We start from the raw sequence: 17,008 nt of genomic DNA on the forward strand, positions 1-17,008 counted from the left end.
GTGACAGATACGTTAACTAAGTCCACACAATACCTGGGGACTTCCTTAGTCATAATTCTTAGCTGCCATATGGAAATAGGTCGTCAATCTTTGAAATGAGTCACTGTGCCAGCCTGGCCAGCCAGGGCAAGGAGCAGGCTGCCAGTTCAGCTGCAGGGACACCAAATAGGGTGGGCTTTGCAGGGCACAGGCTGCATGCTGCAGCTGCCTCCTGGGGTGAAATTCAGAGAAAAAAAATCTCCTCCTGCTTCTTCCAACATTCCACCATCAGACTCTAGTTCTGCCTATTCATCCACATACAAAGGGACCGGGGGAGAGGGAGGAGAGGAGGGAGGGGAAGCCTCCCTATACTTCAGGTTGCATAGTGTGCCCAGAGTTTACTGAGAGCTTTTAAAGGAGCGAAGCCTTGACTGAACAAAACACTAAAATATATCATTAATTAAAAGCATGGAATTAAATCCATCTTTATATAAACAGCATTTAAATTTCAATTTCATAGTATGCATCAGTCTGTGAGAACATTTCCTGAGGAAAGTAATGAGCCAATTTACTGAGTAAGAATTGATTTAGGCATGGTGCTTAAGGGCTCTCTTTCATTAAAACTCAGGAGAAACAACAGGCAGTGTTTCTGTTTTCCCTACATTTTTGCATTATAATCTTTTGGATGTATGTGTTTACTGCACAGCTGTTGCCAGAGGCAGTCATCTCTCTTAGCTCCTAAGATTTTTACATCTACATATTGCAGTTTTAGTTATCCAAGTCACTATTACCTGGTCTGGCATGGCTGCTCATTGCACTTGCGGATCTGTGGTTCAGGTTTTGTTAAATATTTGCACTTCTTATTGTCCACAAGACTGATATTCTTGTTCATAATCTTTGTGCAAGAGACTGTTGTCTTTCTTTCACCTAGTAAAAAATAAAGCAGTTTTAGAAAACTAGCAATCCTTGAATTAAAGACTTCAATTAGTAGAAAATAGGTTCATAACCATTTGTTCCTTATGGTTACATTTTAACACTCTGTTTATCTGGGATTTTACCGACAAACAGGGTGTGTGCAGGAGCGGGACAGACTTAAGCATGCAATGTTCACAAATGGTCAGAAATGTGCCTGCGGATGGAGCAGTTAAGTTATAAATGTACATTATGTGTGTGACCAGAGCTGACATTTTACACGGCACTTCTGTAGTGAGAGCACATGAAACTAATCTATTACATACAGCATTTGAAATGTTTGACAAGTCTTTCTGCATTTACATATGTGAATCTGTGTATTCATATGCTCACCCACACAAAGCTTTTCTGCAAACAGGAGGTTGCAGACCAGTTACATATATAAACATGCACAAAACCACATGGCTTCATCAACAGTTTCATCCTGACATACACTTTAAGCACATAAGCAAAACTACCAATAATTGTTATAATCTTTAATCACATTCATCAAAATATTGATGTTAAAAATTGAAACACAAATATTTACACAGGGTACAAGCTGCAGCATTTTAATTTCATTATTGCTTCATATTTAAGCCAAGAACTAAAATAACAGTTAAAATGGTTTTGTCTAAAGTAAGAAAAATCTTTCACTTATATTTCAGAATATTTGCAGTAAAATACCTTTTATGGAACTTTGTATTAACTCAGCTGTTTTAGACAATAACATAAAATGAAGGCCAGTTACAACAGAAAAATATGATAAATAAACTTTACAGTAAAACACTTACTTAAATATTTATTTAAGCATTAATGTAGAATAAATTACTGACATACTGCAGCTTAAGACTTGTCCAGGTGATAGGTACCTTTAGAAATATTTGGGGCAATAAAGACAGATTGTGGTAGCATTAAAATTATTCTAAAAATACTTCAGGAAACTGTAAAAAGCGTGAATATTCCAAGTGAATAGGAATGCACTACTAAGAATCAGAGGATGCTACTAACACCATGTACAAAATACCTTCAGGGAAGAAGTTTTCTTACCAAACCACAAAAAGCATGTTTATGGAAACAACAGTAATCTATCATGACACCAGGATTGTTCACAGAGTCAAAGGAGCTAGAACACTGTGTTCCTTATGCTGCTGTTATGAGAAAACAAAGCGTTTCCAGGCCTTCTTATTCAGTCACAAGGTGCACAGCAGTTTTCAGAACTGCTGATCAGAGCAGCCCTGACTGTCAAGGTTGTAAGCAGGAAAGACAGGTAACAAAAATCAATATAGTATTAACAGTGTAAGTCTGACTAATAGCACAAGGTATGAACAGATCTCTATAGGTTGCATTCATTAAAAAACTCTGAAGTGTTTTTGCAGTGCAGTTATCTATTTGAATAACCACCTTCTAAACAGCAGTTTTAAAGGATTTTGTTACAGCAATACTGTTCATGTTCCAATATTTGTTTTCATAATCATATTTTGTTCTTCCAAATTCACATTTTTCATGGTTTATAAACATAAACATAGGAAAAATATCACATCAGTATACTAATATCTGCTGTTGTAATATTTGTTCCATATGTTTCTGGATCATCCTCAACTCATGTTACTAACTGTACATATTTGATCTGAGACTGGGGTTCAGCTTTTCTGTAGTTTGAAATGTCTTTTACAGATCATTTATCTTCAATAGTTCCAAATACAGAGTGGAATGCATATGAACTTTCTATTCTTGTTCTAGCTCTTGCACTTGTATTTCTTCTTGGAAACTGTGTCCTGAATTTGCTTTGCTAATCTAGATTTTGTTTCTTCACTACCATCTTTTTCTACTAACTTTATTTAGTTTGGATCTTTTCCTAGAGTTATCACTATTCTTTTAATATAATCAGAAAGCATGAGACTGATATATGTCCACTATTGCATGGAATCATACAAGCCGCCATGAGGATATAATACTATTAAATATACAACACTGACCATCAGAGTCTTAAATATTTATACACCGTGTGTTTCAATTGAGATATATATACACACAGTGTATATACATATATATGCATATTGTATACACATATATATATGTATTGTGTATATACATGCATATTGTATATACATACACATTTTTAATATACATGTGTGTGTGTTTGTACATTTTTCTTTTATTTTACCTCCTCCACATACAGCATCACAGTCCTCCCAGCCAGAATGAGTCCACATGAAAAGAGGCTCCGGTACTTTAGAGCTCTGATTCTCAGGAAGAGGATCCAGTGGGATTGTGTACTCATAGTGCAGACCATAACTCTGGTCATGGAAAAGCAGCACCTGCAAGATACAGAAAAGGAAAACATACCTATGTACACAGACGTGGTAGAAGACAAACTCTGAACTGTGAGGAGATAATCTTGAAAAGCACAACAAAATGACTTAATGCTCTATAACCTTTCAACCCTCCTGATGGATTTTGTGGAAGAAATTAATGAGTATCCTAATCAAGACAATGGGGAAAATTATTTTACTTAACATAAAGATCAAAAAGCTCTCCATGTGAAATAAGCAAACAAAATTCACCAGAAATCTGGAGGACGATTACATCCTATGATTTCAGTGCCCTTAAATGCACGGGTCTTTTCTAGATGCGTCACATTTAAGATTATTTTAGATATACCAGACAATTTCTTGCATTTGAAGGATTTTGAACTGTGAAGTACTTCCTCATCATCTCTCCCTCTTTCTTTCTGGTGATTATCAACTTCTTCTCCCCTACACTGAAATGTATCAAAAATCTACTTCTTCATGGAAAACTTGGTGATTGTAATCCTGAAACTATGCTGTGCTATAGTCAGCCAGGACAAAAACATCTGATATTCATTCGAATCTCTCTCCTTGAGCGGCACATCAGCTTTTTATGACGTTTGTATGAATGCTGAGACCTTCCGTCCTGTCTCAAGAACGTAAAGATTATTCTTGGATTTAAATGCATTTTTTTCAGAAGTGGGCTGACAGATCTATATACATAAGCAGGTGTATATATATACTTATATAAAAGCAAGTATATCTTACATAGATCTCATTGTCTTCAGGAGCCTGAAAAAAAATATTAGTTACCATGCTATGTGATAGGAACCAGGTAATAACCACCAATCCATATTGTCATACCAGTAAATGTAAAGGTGATGTTGTGGGACCTTTGGCTGATATTTTCTCCCAGAGACCTCTCCGAACATAATGGACAGTGGTCCCGGCAATATTGAATGTTCCTGAATGCTCTATCTTCCAGTCACTATTGATTGACTGTTTTCCAGCATCTCGAAGAGCTGCAAAATACATGAAAAAAGACCAATATAAAAGGTGTCTGTTTTGTAGTGATTTGGGCCTCCTTTCACATCCTGTATGGATAATTTAACAAGTAGGTGAAATCACCTAACTCTGTTTGCAAGATATTTATGGATCCTACTACACGTGAACTTCAATTGGAACATGCTTCAGAAACACTTTCTGGAAGGAATGCTTGGCAAAACCATGTGTGTTTAACATTACTTGAAGTTAACATCAGTGTCTTAATGCCTGAAGAGACTGACAGGCTCCAGCATAATTCATAATTTGATCACTGAATTAATTTAAAGCAAAGGCAACCATTCTCTATTCCCAGGGTGGTCATTTCTATAATCCATAAAGGCATGGGAAACAAAATTTTCACAAGACACTCTTCAAGATTTGTGGAATTAGGTTAAAACTTAAAAAAATATTCTAGTTCAGAATTCCTTCCCCCTCTAATAACTACATTTGCCTTTTTCCTCCAACTTAGAATGTGACAACACTACTGTCACCCTGCCTAAACACTTATTTTATACACTTTCACCACATAATTTGATGCTTCTAACAAATAGGGAAAGCTTGTTCTTTTTGGCTGAATCATTCCTCTTGTTGGCCTAACGTATATTCAAAAGCATCAAGTCAGGTAAGATATATTTCATACCTTGAGAACACAAGATTTTATATTAGTTTTCTGAAGTAAACTGAATAGATTCTTCTGTGAAGGACTTGTAATTTTATTTTATTTTACTTCATTTTATTTTGTTCAGATCAGGTCTGAATAATCATGTGAAGTAGAATATACTTGAAGTCACCTTCTGGACAAGAAGTTTTACACATTCCTCTTCATTGAAATTGCATGTTTGGCATCAGACTGTTGTAAGAGGACCTCAACAGTTTAAGCCTTGTCCAAAATTTCTTTTTAAAGTGGTAAGTTAATGTGAGTCACTCCTGTAATCTTCTTCTCTCCTATTCATATTTATACTGTTATGTTTTGTTTCTATGGGAAACAATGGCAACAGGTCTATGGACTGGCAGAAATACAATTGCGTAAGACACCACTGATGTGTACCACTGCAGCACTGTGTAATAAATGTTAAGACTATAAAATCCATTAATGCTGTAGAACAGCCCTGTACTAAAAATAACCAGTGATTTTACAAGAATTAAAAATTGGTATTTTAGATTTAAACATTCTATTATTAATGGTAATTAAGTTCTAGTTAGTGTTTAAACTGTAGGGGCCAATCCTCTTCCCAGTGGAGAAACAAAATTAATGTACTCGAAAGTGCCGAGGTCCAGCCGGGTCATGCTGCTCAGATGGAGCAGCATCCTCTCCCTGGAGAGCAGCAGACCTTCCATCATTTTGTCTTGTCTTAAAATGAATGTGAGTGCCACAGCATGCAGACATGTGCAGGGGACTGGAATCCCAGCCCCAGAATATAGAAATATGCCAGATCTTGCATGTTCTGCTTTCAGATTCCTTACTTGAGCCACTGGGGTTAAATGAAGAAAGAAAGGGAATCCTCAAGCCTAAAATGTAGGCTTGGATTCAGGCAGTCCAGCTTCTGTTCTTGACTCTGTCACACCCCATATTGTAAGCAAGCTCACTGAGTTTTATTCTACACCACAGATGTACTCCCACTCTGCTTAGCTTTTGATAGAGGAGGATTTTCTGTACGAAGTAATGCAATACACGAAGAAAATTCAGCACACAAGTGTATCCTCTCTCAGACTATAAAACAAATTGAGCAATACATCTACAACTAAAAAGACAAAGAAAAAACTCAGACTGGGAAAACGTAGCACAAGTTTAACCAATACCAAAATTTCAGTGCTAAAACAAGGGAGCTAATTACAAGTGTACCTCTGCAGAGCATAAAATGGCCATCATCACAATGACAATTAAGTGATCGTGATAGTGCAATGTATCTTTTAATTACTGTACTAGGGATATACACTCTTCCAATTCTAATGAGGTGTGAGAGGCTACACAGCCATAGAGATGCAACATTTCACAGTTCAGCTATTGCATCTCCCAGTGCTCAGTGGGGAGCAACAGTGCCCTGGTCCTCGTCCTCCACTTGGTAAATCTGTACCTAATAATCCTTTGGTTGTTTTCTATGGGAAACTGTAAAACAGTACACCACTGTATTAACTTTGAAATTTTTGCTTAAGTTGAAATCGCCACACTTTATGGAGAGGTTTTGTATCAAAACAAGAGGGAAGTTGACATCTTTGTGAATTGTGAATTTTGCCTTTTGCTCTGTGCAAAATTTAGTCATACTCTTCAGAAAAGTACCAAGACAATGTCATTTTGATGGACCCTTATTTTTCTCAAGAAAATACAAAAAATATCTGAAATTCAATTCTAAATGAAAGTATCTTCACTGATACCTTTTGTCAAGGAAGTCACTGTTTCACTTCCATTCAGGTTATCATCCGTTCCCTTCAAGCCATCTTAAGAACATTAAGACTTGAGATTTCAGTAACTTTTTGAAAATTTCAGCTGAGGTAAGGCTGACTGGTTGGTAGTTCCCAGGGTCCTCCTTATTACCCTTCTAAAAATGGTGCAATATTCCATTTTCTCCAGTCTGTGGGGACTTCACCTGAACACCATGACTTTTCAAATATCCTTGAGAGTGGCTTAGCAACTACATCAGCCAGTTCCCTCAGGACCCTGGGATGCATCCCATCGAGTCCCATATACTTGAATATGTTCAGGTTCCTCAAGTGGTCTTGAACCTGATCTATGATGGGAGGGACTTCATTCCACCAGTCCCTGCCTTGACATTCAGGGCCTCGAGAGATGTGGGAAGTGTTTACCATTGAAACTGCAGAAAAAACTGTTGAGTACCTCAGCCTTCTCCATGTTCATTGTCATTAGCTCTCCTGTCCTATTTATCAGGGTGTATGTTTGTGTGTGTGTGTGCATGAGTATGCATGTGTGTGTGTATGTTTTCTTTAATTTTCCTTTTCTGACTAACATACCTGTAGAAGCCCTCATTATTCTTCACATTCCTTGCCCAATTCAGCTCCAACTGTGCCCTAGCTTTCCTGATCCCACCCCTACTCATCTGAGCAGCATCCCTATATTCTTCACAGGATATATGTCCCTGTTTCCCCTGCCTATGCATTTCCTTCTTATACTTTAGTTTGACCAGGAGGTCCTTACTCAGCCATGCTGGTCTTCTGCCTTCCTCACCTCATTTCTTGCATGTGGGAATTGAGAGCTCTTGCAATCTAGGAAAAATATCCTTAAAGAGCTGCAAGCTCTGTTCTGCTCCTTTATCCCTGAGGGCAGTTTCTCAGGGGGTCCTATCCACTGATTCCTTAAACAACTGCAAGCTTGCTCTCCTTACATTCAGACTGCTGGCTTTAGTCTTCACCTGGCTTCACCAGGCGTTCCACCAGGGCATGATCACTGCAGCCTTGGCAGCCGCCAGTCCTGACCTCTCTAAATAGTTCATCTGTGTTGGTAAGCAACCAACAAGCTCCAGTAATGCTGTTTCTCTGGTCAGGCTATCTATCACCTGGATTAAGAAATTATCCTCAATGCACTCCAAGAGTCTCCTAGAGACAGCAGATGTCAGGTTATTGAAGTCCTCAAGAAGGAGCAGAGCCTGCAAAGTGTGATGCATCCTGTAGCTGAAGTAAGAACGCTTCATCAACAGGCTCCCCTTGGTTGGGCAGCCTGTAGTAAACACCAACCATGAAGTTTCCTTTGTTGGCTTGGCCCCTAATTTTTACCCATAAGCTCTCAACCTGTTCACCGCTGTTTTTCAAAGACAGCTCTGTGAAGTCAATCCATTTTTTTATATAGAGGGCATTTGTTTCATCTTGACATGTTTCAAAAGGGTTTAGTTATTAACCATCTTCTATGGCCCTCTACATAGGAAATGAAAGCATGTTTAGTCTCAGTGGACTCTGGTCTCTGCTATGGGACCAGGTCCTCAGCTGGCTTCCCTTGAAATTAGAAATTACACACTCTTAAGGATTTAGTCCAAGATATTTTAAAACTACTAGCATGGTCAGAAATGAGGGATTCAAAATTTTGTACTATTTGTCAGACCCTAGCTGCTTTCCCACACCCTTCTCCCCCAAAATGTGGTCCAACATGCTTTTTTTTCACTAGGAAACATTTCATAAAGGAAATGAGACAACACAACACACCTATGGACTTGATACCTATAAGAGAATTGGCAATTACAATGTCATGCGGTGTTAAATGGCAGGTCCAAAGGCACTATAACCCTGAAGCAGCTTGAACACATATTTGAGAATAATGATACAGTTAATCCACTTCAGTTCAGCTGAAAACAAATGATTACTCTCATTTCTAATTAGCACAGAAAAATTTCAAGTTTTAGATTGTAAGTCATTTGTATAGCTATATACCATTAACCAACCTTATTAATTCATTATGGGGCCTGGACCTGTCATGCCATTATACAAGTGTCACACGAATGAACTCTCTAACCTCAAAGCCTAGTGTATTTCTTATAGAAAAATACTGCAATCTTCCTTTTTGTATCCTACATTAAGAACTTTTTTTGAAAAAACTTTTAACAACTGCGAAATAGAAATGAAAATTTAGTGACAGAAAAGGCATGATATTAGACCACAGAAATCTAGATAAGGCTTGAAACAACTTTTTATAGCTGTTCTTACAATAATATTCTTAAAGTAACAGACAATGAACCAAGCCTCAAGTCAACATGGTTATAAACAGACAGGGTTATCACTGCTAGTTTATTCTTTAAAAATAAATCTCAAAATTATTTCTTAAAATAATGAATACTAATTCCAAAATTAGGAAGTATATGCGTTCTGAAATATTCTCAAATTAAATGAACACTACCCCCTCCTCTATACTGCTATAAATAATTCCTATTCCTGAATACCGATGAAAGAAAAATCACAATCTCTTATGCATTTTCTCATGTAAGTTCATTACAGAGGAATACCTAATGTTTGGCTATATCCCTGCTCCCGCCTCCCTCCAGGGGAGAAGAGACAGGAGAGACCTCGACAGATCAATTCATTCAGTAAATGCAGTTGCAAGCTATACCTCACCTTTCTCCTAGGATGCCAGAGCTCCTGTTACTGTGGTGCATGTTGATATACCTCAGATAAAGAAGATATCCGAGGTGTTCAGGTAGAACTCCTCTGAAGATTTGCTTCAACAGCACAATCACCCAGTGATGCTACTGATGCAGGCTGTAGTTTTACTGATCACTTTGGCAACATCATCGCAACTTCCAGATCATAGTGACTCTGCTTTCTGACCACCAGGTAAATCCAGAGAAGGGCATTTCATTTTGACTTTCTCTGTATTTGACCTGTGCTGTACAACAGGGATGAAATCTTCCCTCAGTTGAAATTAGCTTCTACCTTGTAAGCCACAGCTCTTACAGTACAGGGGATTAAATTGTGTTTACAACTATATCTCTATACAATTATTAATTGTATAATGAGCTATATTATTTAAAAACCTTAATCGTAAAATGTGTATATGACAATTAGCAAAATAGAAAGTGTTGGCCTGTATTGACTCAAGTACAGAAATGCAGAGCGCAAAGTACTATGCAACATAAAATTAGCATACAGAACTATAAGATAGAAAACAAATCAGAAACATGAGAGAATTTAATCTGTATTACTTTTCACATTTTTAATCACAGTATTTTGAAGAATATTGTTTCTAAGATGAAAGATTTATGCCTTCTCCCCAAAACTTTCATTATATTACTCCTATGAAAATGTTCCTATTCAGAATGTTACTCCTTTTAGATTCAGATTTTTATGCTTACAGAATAAACCTCCTGTAAGTGAAGAAAGTTTAAATACCTTCTGCTAGTAAAAAAAGAAAAGAAAGGTGCAACAACTCGGGTTTTAATTCAAAATACTGTAAGATCTGTTCCTGGTTCCCCATAAAGGCTTAACAAAAAATATTGCAGTGAAATACTGGCTGATCCTCATTCAGACTGACATTAGTGAAATTAAGAAAAGTAAAATTAAAATGACAAGCAAGTAAGAGATAATAAGCACGTTTCAAAAATAAGCAGCATGACTGACATTATTTCATGGGCATAAAAAACATTACATTCTTTTTTTCTTTTGTAAGGTAAGGGATGAATCAGTTTGCTACTCATGAAAAAGGAATTAATTTCCCTACATACAGTCCCAATACTTATTTTTGCATTATTTAAAAAATAAAAAAGAATAGTATTTCTGTTGTCCACATATGTTAACACAGTACACACAGAGGGGAAAAAAAAAAAAACCAACTTGCAGAATTTACAAATATATCAATGAAACTTCAGTTATTGATTTGACACTCTTAACATTTCCATGTCATTGGCTGGGTTCACTGGGGAACAATGAAATAATCCAGATCTCTAAATCTACTGTGATATCTTAACAGGGCAGGGGTAGACCCCATGATAAACCAAGAGACACCCATTGATAACTTAAGCTGTCATAATAAAGATTCACCATCTTCAATATCTTCTCAGTTGAAGTACTGAAAACAGTCAGGTAAAAAGTTTCTTAAAATGTAGATGTTACTTATGAGCAGAACTAAGAATAGTGATCAAACCAGGGAATTTTTCATTTCAGTGTTCTATTTCTCATACTAAGACTTTCTCAATTTAAACTTAAGCAGTGCATGGAACAATGCCAAGTACAATATTTCAGATATTCACTTAAACCCTGTAAAAATAATAGTAACAAATTATACTCTCCTACACAACAGCTTTAGAAAGCATTAAAAGAGAGTAACCTTTTTTTCAATGAAAGACAGTTTCATAGAAATGCAAAAGCTAAAAAAAAAAATAAAAAATTAATTGTGTTTAAATTTGTCCATTAAAACATTCAGACAATTAAAAATAATGCAGAGAAATACTTTTCTGCTTTCTTAGTCTCATTTTAGAATTTTTGTTTGACCTTGTTGGTGATTTGCTATGTGTTGGTCAGTGTGGTTTTTTTGTTGTCCAAGCACAGATTATTCCATGTTTCAGCATAAAATGATTTTCACTAGTTTTAATGTGAAGTATTTTCTTTAGCACTTTCCATATGAAAAACTGAAAATCTTAAAGTATGCAGAATTTTTCTTAAATCATCTAAATAGATTCTTTGAAACATTCTCTAAAAAAAATGAAACAAAAGTTCAGAATAAAACCTATATGGTGCTATAACCATTCTTTTATTTTGTTATTTCTACAAAATTTCTTTAGATGTATTTTTCACAGATTTTTTTTTGACTCAAGAGTTTTGTTTAATCACAAAAGCATGTTTAGCTAGCACTGTTCAGTGCTGACCAAAACAGGGCATGAACACTAAAACATATGACATTTACCTAAATAACTGTGAGCTGGTTTTTCTTCCACTACTTTGATTCTCCTTGCTCCTGCAGGTATCACCAAAGCTTCCACATAACCTAGACATGAGACCAGAAGTCCCAAGTTAAATACAAAAGCATAGAAAAGTACATGTTGTACCTTTTTTTCATTTCTTCTCCCTTATTCCGCTTTTCAAATGTACCAAGTTATAATTTATATAGCAATGGTTTGAGGGTTCTTGCAAAATGCTGAAACAAGCTATGAAACTGTGCATTATGTGTAATATATATACCATGATATACAACAAAGCGTATAGCAAAGTAAAACATAACAAGAACTAGTGAGGCTGGGCAGGTTGGGGCTGGAGCAGATAAGTTGTCTCTGGCCAAGTAGTTTAGTGTCATCACCACCACCAGATGACCATAAAAGAATTCCAATTTCACTCAGTGTGTAGAGACAAATGATATGGCACTAAAAACCATACATCCTCCCACTGTTTGTTTTTTGTTGTTGTTGTTGTTTTTTGTTTTTTTTTTTTATTTTGCACTCCATCTCCCTCTTCTTGCTTTAACACATTAAAACCCTGTCATGAATAGCTTTAGTTTTGAAGTCTAGTTATTTGCTTTACATTACAATTGCTTCCTTAGACTGTGGGACTAAGACATGCTGTTGAGCAATTTGCTTTAAGTGAAAAGGGGTGAAAAGGCAATGCAGGTGAAAAACACTGTGCGAACAAGAATTTTATAAATAAATAAAAACATGTTTTAGATTATCCAGGTGAACTTCAAAAAGTAGACAGTAAACCAAGTTTTTATTCTATGTAGCTATGTAATGTTCTGTAACAACATACTGAGCATTTACAACGCCTTTTCAATAATCCTGAAACATGAAAATTAAACTGCTGCAAAGCAGCATTATTTATCTTTAATTTCCTTAAGAGCTAATAACACTTTCTAAGTATTGCTGACAGTCCACCTTCTTGAAAAGGAAAGTAACTTACACAGTTGTTTAGAGGGCAATACCACAATATTGTGGATTGACACAGAACCCTGAATAAACTTGAAAGCGTGTGGATATTCACATTAGCTATAAAAGAGAGCTGACACATTGTAATTTCTATTAGCAGCCACCTTCTTTGTAGTTTTTAATCTTGTACTCCTCCAGACTCATCCATGGTTTGGGATCCCTGCTCTGCATTACCTTCAGCTTAAGAAAGGGCCAGACATAAACATCTGAAGGCTATGACTAACTTTTTTTTTTTTTTTAAGTACTATACTTCAGTCTATAATGCATTGAAGACCTTGATTTTTTGTAGATATACTGTCTGCTTCTAATTACAGGGGTTTTTTTATGTGATATACTTACTGTCTTGAAATTCTGCACATTTTCTACTCAAGAAACTGAAAGTGTAATGGCAAACAAATGCTGAAGACAGTTGGCCAAATGCTGTTTCGAAGAAAAGACTTGTCTTGGAGAGAAGGTATACATGGTGCATATTATCAGGATTTTAATCCTCTATTCTGTCGCACTATTATGCTGGAGCCAGTAAATTATCCTCATTCAAAGAACAGATCACAGCAGTGTTTGAAAATCTCATGTTCATTCTGCATCAGAAAATCTATTTGTTTTTTATGATACCTTATTAGCATAAAAAATTGAATAATGAAAAAACGTAAGACTTCTTCATACATTCAGCTTTATGTGCTCCCACTGCCTGGCTTGGTTTAATGATGTTACTCTAGGTAACAGATCATCATTTTTATATTTATTTTGAAGAACACTAAATGAATGTAAACACCATAAGAATTTACAGTTCATATATTTACAAAAAATATAAATTTTATTTCACAGTTTTTTTAAAAATCAGGCTCTTCTATGAAATAATATGTGTCTTAATAGAAGGTAAATTAGATAACTCCTTAATTTTATAATTGAAACAATTTGCAATAATTTTGCAAAACTAAATTTAAAAATACTCATGCATTCATATCTTAAATGTCTTATTATTTTAAAAAAAAGTAGATCTGAAGTTCATGTGAGGAACGGCATTATTTTAAGAAGTATAGCTTTTTAAAGTTCCCAGTGCTCAAAGTAATCTAACAGCTACTGGTTTCCTGAGCATCTGAAATAAACAGACCTACCTGCTCCTCTGGTATGGTTAAAATCACCTTTAATAACTTTGCATGACTTTCCATTACCATTGCATACACCACAATGATCTTCACGAGCCAGAGATCCTAATATGCCATCACAGCCAAATTTCTGTGGGAGAAGAAAATAAAGCTATTGAGACACAGGCCATGTTTTTCATAAAGCTGCCTTTAGTAGTGGGCATCTCACCCTTTTGCCAGATGCCTTAACCAACGTGATCTAAGCCTGCTCTGAATGAGGGTTGCACTAGTTCATGTGCAGAGATCCTTTCTATAGTCATTTTTTCTATGATTTTATGTAGACTGTTGCAGTCACTCTTCCTATATGGCTGGCTAACCCTACCAGCGGCTCTCCAAGAGGAACACAACAGCATTCCCGACTTCCCCCTGAGACCTCTGGCATTTCTGATCCATTATGCAACACTCAGCCCACAGGCCCTCCTGCTTTGCGACTTCAACCTGTGCAACTCTACTACTTTCTACACAAAATATGGGAGGTTCTTTGCCACAGCCACAATGGTAAAGTGCTGCCTAATGTCAGCCTAATGTCTTATTCTCAACAGGACATGAACACATCTGGAATATGTAAATATAAATTGTATTTGTGTTTTGCTAAAAAGCATCCAGTTTCAAACAAATTGTTTATGCAAGCACCTCCACATTACTATGTTAGACACATTTCTATCAATAAATATCAGTGGTAGCTTGACAACAGGAATACAGTTAATACCATATGCTGGCCTGATATGAAATAAAAGCCTTTTAAAGTCTACAGAAGTCATCGCAGGGTAATCTCATGCACTGTATAAATGCATCTGATAAAACCAATTAAACTTCAAGACTGTTTGAGAAATAACAAAGATAAAAGCTAGGTTAGAAAGAAAATAAAGGATTCTTTTAAGAACAGAAACCATGGTCTATCAAGGAGTCACTCATTTCCAAGCACTTTAAGATTGTTACTTCAGTTTATGCACAAAATTTTTATTAGAGTTCCTCTACCTAAAAAAACCAATAAAGATTTCAAAATACTGATTACAACATAAACATTTAAAGAGCTGTGTATCCAAAATGGCACATCTACAAGATACAAGTACCTGCAGCAGTTTGTTATAAACATCCTTATCATCACAGATACATATTCCCCAAGCTAACCCTTCAGCTGTTTCACATATTGTGTCACACTGAGTGAAATTACCTTCAAATATTTTTATATGACACAAAAAGAGCCATTCAGTCTTGGTCATGCATACTGCAACATGCTATCAGAGAAATCACACATATGCACAAAAAAACGTATACGCTTGCATACGTGTGCCTGTGTATCCAGGTTCAAAACATTAATTCATACCTGGCATCTACCATCTGCACAGATATCTAAACCATGCTGGCCACAAGAAGTCCCATCCATCACCTTTTCTGTTAGAAGCACAGGTTGATCCTTTCCAGCCGGTGAACAGAATAAGGCACATGGCTTTTCTGTAGTAGCAATTGATGGAAAAAAACCACCAAACTGGTAAAAGGTCACTTAACAAACACAGAATTAATATCAACATTATTTTAAAAACATATTTACTTATCTGAGTGGAATGAATCTACATTAGCATAACAAGGTATCTTAGATACAGTGAAAACAAAAATATTTTGATCCTTTTCTCAGCTGTTTGAAAAAACTCAAGTTCTTTTTCCTGCTAGAGCATACTGGTACTATAAATTTGGCCTACACAGTACTCATGTCGTGTTCATTGTTGCAATTAAGAATATGCACATTACAGCTGTTGGAATATTTTGGTTGTAATCTATACTTTCATTCTACTATATTTTTGGCAGATCATAAATATTCATTAAAAAGGAAACTTAACACTTTCCAGATTTTCTAACTATGCAGGTCAAAGAGAAAAAAATTAAGTAACTGAGACACCCTGGGAAGAAAAATATATGGCTTACAAAGTCCACATTAAAAAAGAAAGACAAAAAACTGAACACATTCTTTCTAGCATCTTTAACAAGGTCAGGCACTTTTCTACTACATTTTTAAAACATTCTGCAAATCATTTCAAATTTTGAAAGAGAATTAAAAAAAATCATATCCTATGTATCCATGTATTCCTAATAGACATCATTTATAAATAATGAAGTTCTATTCACCACTGCCAAAGTAATACCAAATAAAATAAACTAAGTCTTCTCTCAGTGGTCAACTGAGTACAAAATGACATGCTTTTTTCATATCTTTATTCGCAAGTTTACTGACTCAGAATTTCTTCCTAAATCTGTTGCAGATTTTTGAAAGGATAAAGTCAATTCTGAACTTGAAACTGATTTCACTTGGACACAATCTATGCCACTCTGACTTCATACTCACTTCTAGATTCCTGGAGTGCATTTTTATTAGTAAATTAAACAGTTCCAGGAAACATTTGGGCACTGGAATTCTACTGTCTATACAGCTGAACTGTAAAACAGTCTATGCCACATTTTTTTGCATGTGCTAACTAGCACTAGCTCGGTCTAGACTGGAAATTGCCATCTGCAAAGGACCATTTCCAAAAAGCAGTTTGGATGTCACCATCCTTTTTAGAGTGCAAAAGAGTTGAAGAGTACGGACACAGGACTTCTGTGCCAGCTGACTTACACATCAGAGAGTGGCCTGGGCACATTTAATTTACCAAAATTGACACAGCCTCTGGGTATCTCTAGGGGACTAGTGCAAACAGATGTGATCTCTTTTGCCAACATGTGAAGCCAGTCAGACACAAGCCATCTCCAGCTGAGAAGCATGAGTCTCTGCCTGAGTTTGTGCCCTCTGCATTCCTGTTATACTCCTTAAATAGTAATCCCAAAGTTCCCAGGGAGCTTGAAGCATGTATCAGCATTTTTTAAAGGAATACAAGATTAACAACCTAACCATTATTTTAAGGACACTGAACTCAAAAGAGACAGTAACTCAGACTATAGGAGACCTCATTCAAATACAGGAACTATTTTGGACATGGTGCACAATTAGTGTCTACTAAAGGCTAAGAGTGCAAATACTTAAGAATCTGGGAACCATGTATTTCTGTAATACTGGAACTCTTCAGCTGGTGTCCACATTTGTGTCTCCTGAGGGACACCTCAAGACAACAGGATCTCTCAGAACAAGGTTAGATAAAAGCAACCATCCATACTCCTTAACATGGGACAGGATAGTGTCAGGATTTTTCATCAGGTTACTGAATTATTCAAAGTCAGGCTGAAATCTTTTGATCCCTTAGGATTCAAATCATGTGTTCAT

At 36.1% G+C, this 17,008-nt stretch overlaps 1 protein-coding gene across 1 annotated transcript in view; it reads right to left on the reverse strand.

Moving 5' to 3' along the window:
• Window positions 1–17,008, reverse strand: part of ADAMTS19 (ADAM metallopeptidase with thrombospondin type 1 motif 19) — a 149,916-nt gene that overhangs the window by 26,281 nt on the left and 106,627 nt on the right. Inside the window, exons 14-19 of the mRNA XM_069776630.1 lie at window positions 15,083–15,210; window positions 13,726–13,846; window positions 11,602–11,682; window positions 4,086–4,243; window positions 3,098–3,251; window positions 771–906 (exon numbers count right to left, since the gene is read on the reverse strand). Coding sequence (XP_069632731.1) covers window positions 771–906; window positions 3,098–3,251; window positions 4,086–4,243; window positions 11,602–11,682; window positions 13,726–13,846; window positions 15,083–15,210 — 778 coding nt within the window. The remainder of the gene's footprint in view (window positions 1–770; window positions 907–3,097; window positions 3,252–4,085; window positions 4,244–11,601; window positions 11,683–13,725; window positions 13,847–15,082; window positions 15,211–17,008) is intronic.

This window comes from Haliaeetus albicilla, chromosome Z, assembly GCF_947461875.1.
Source record: "Haliaeetus albicilla chromosome Z, bHalAlb1.1, whole genome shotgun sequence".
Classification (NCBI taxonomy): Eukaryota; Metazoa; Chordata; class Aves; order Accipitriformes; family Accipitridae; genus Haliaeetus; species Haliaeetus albicilla.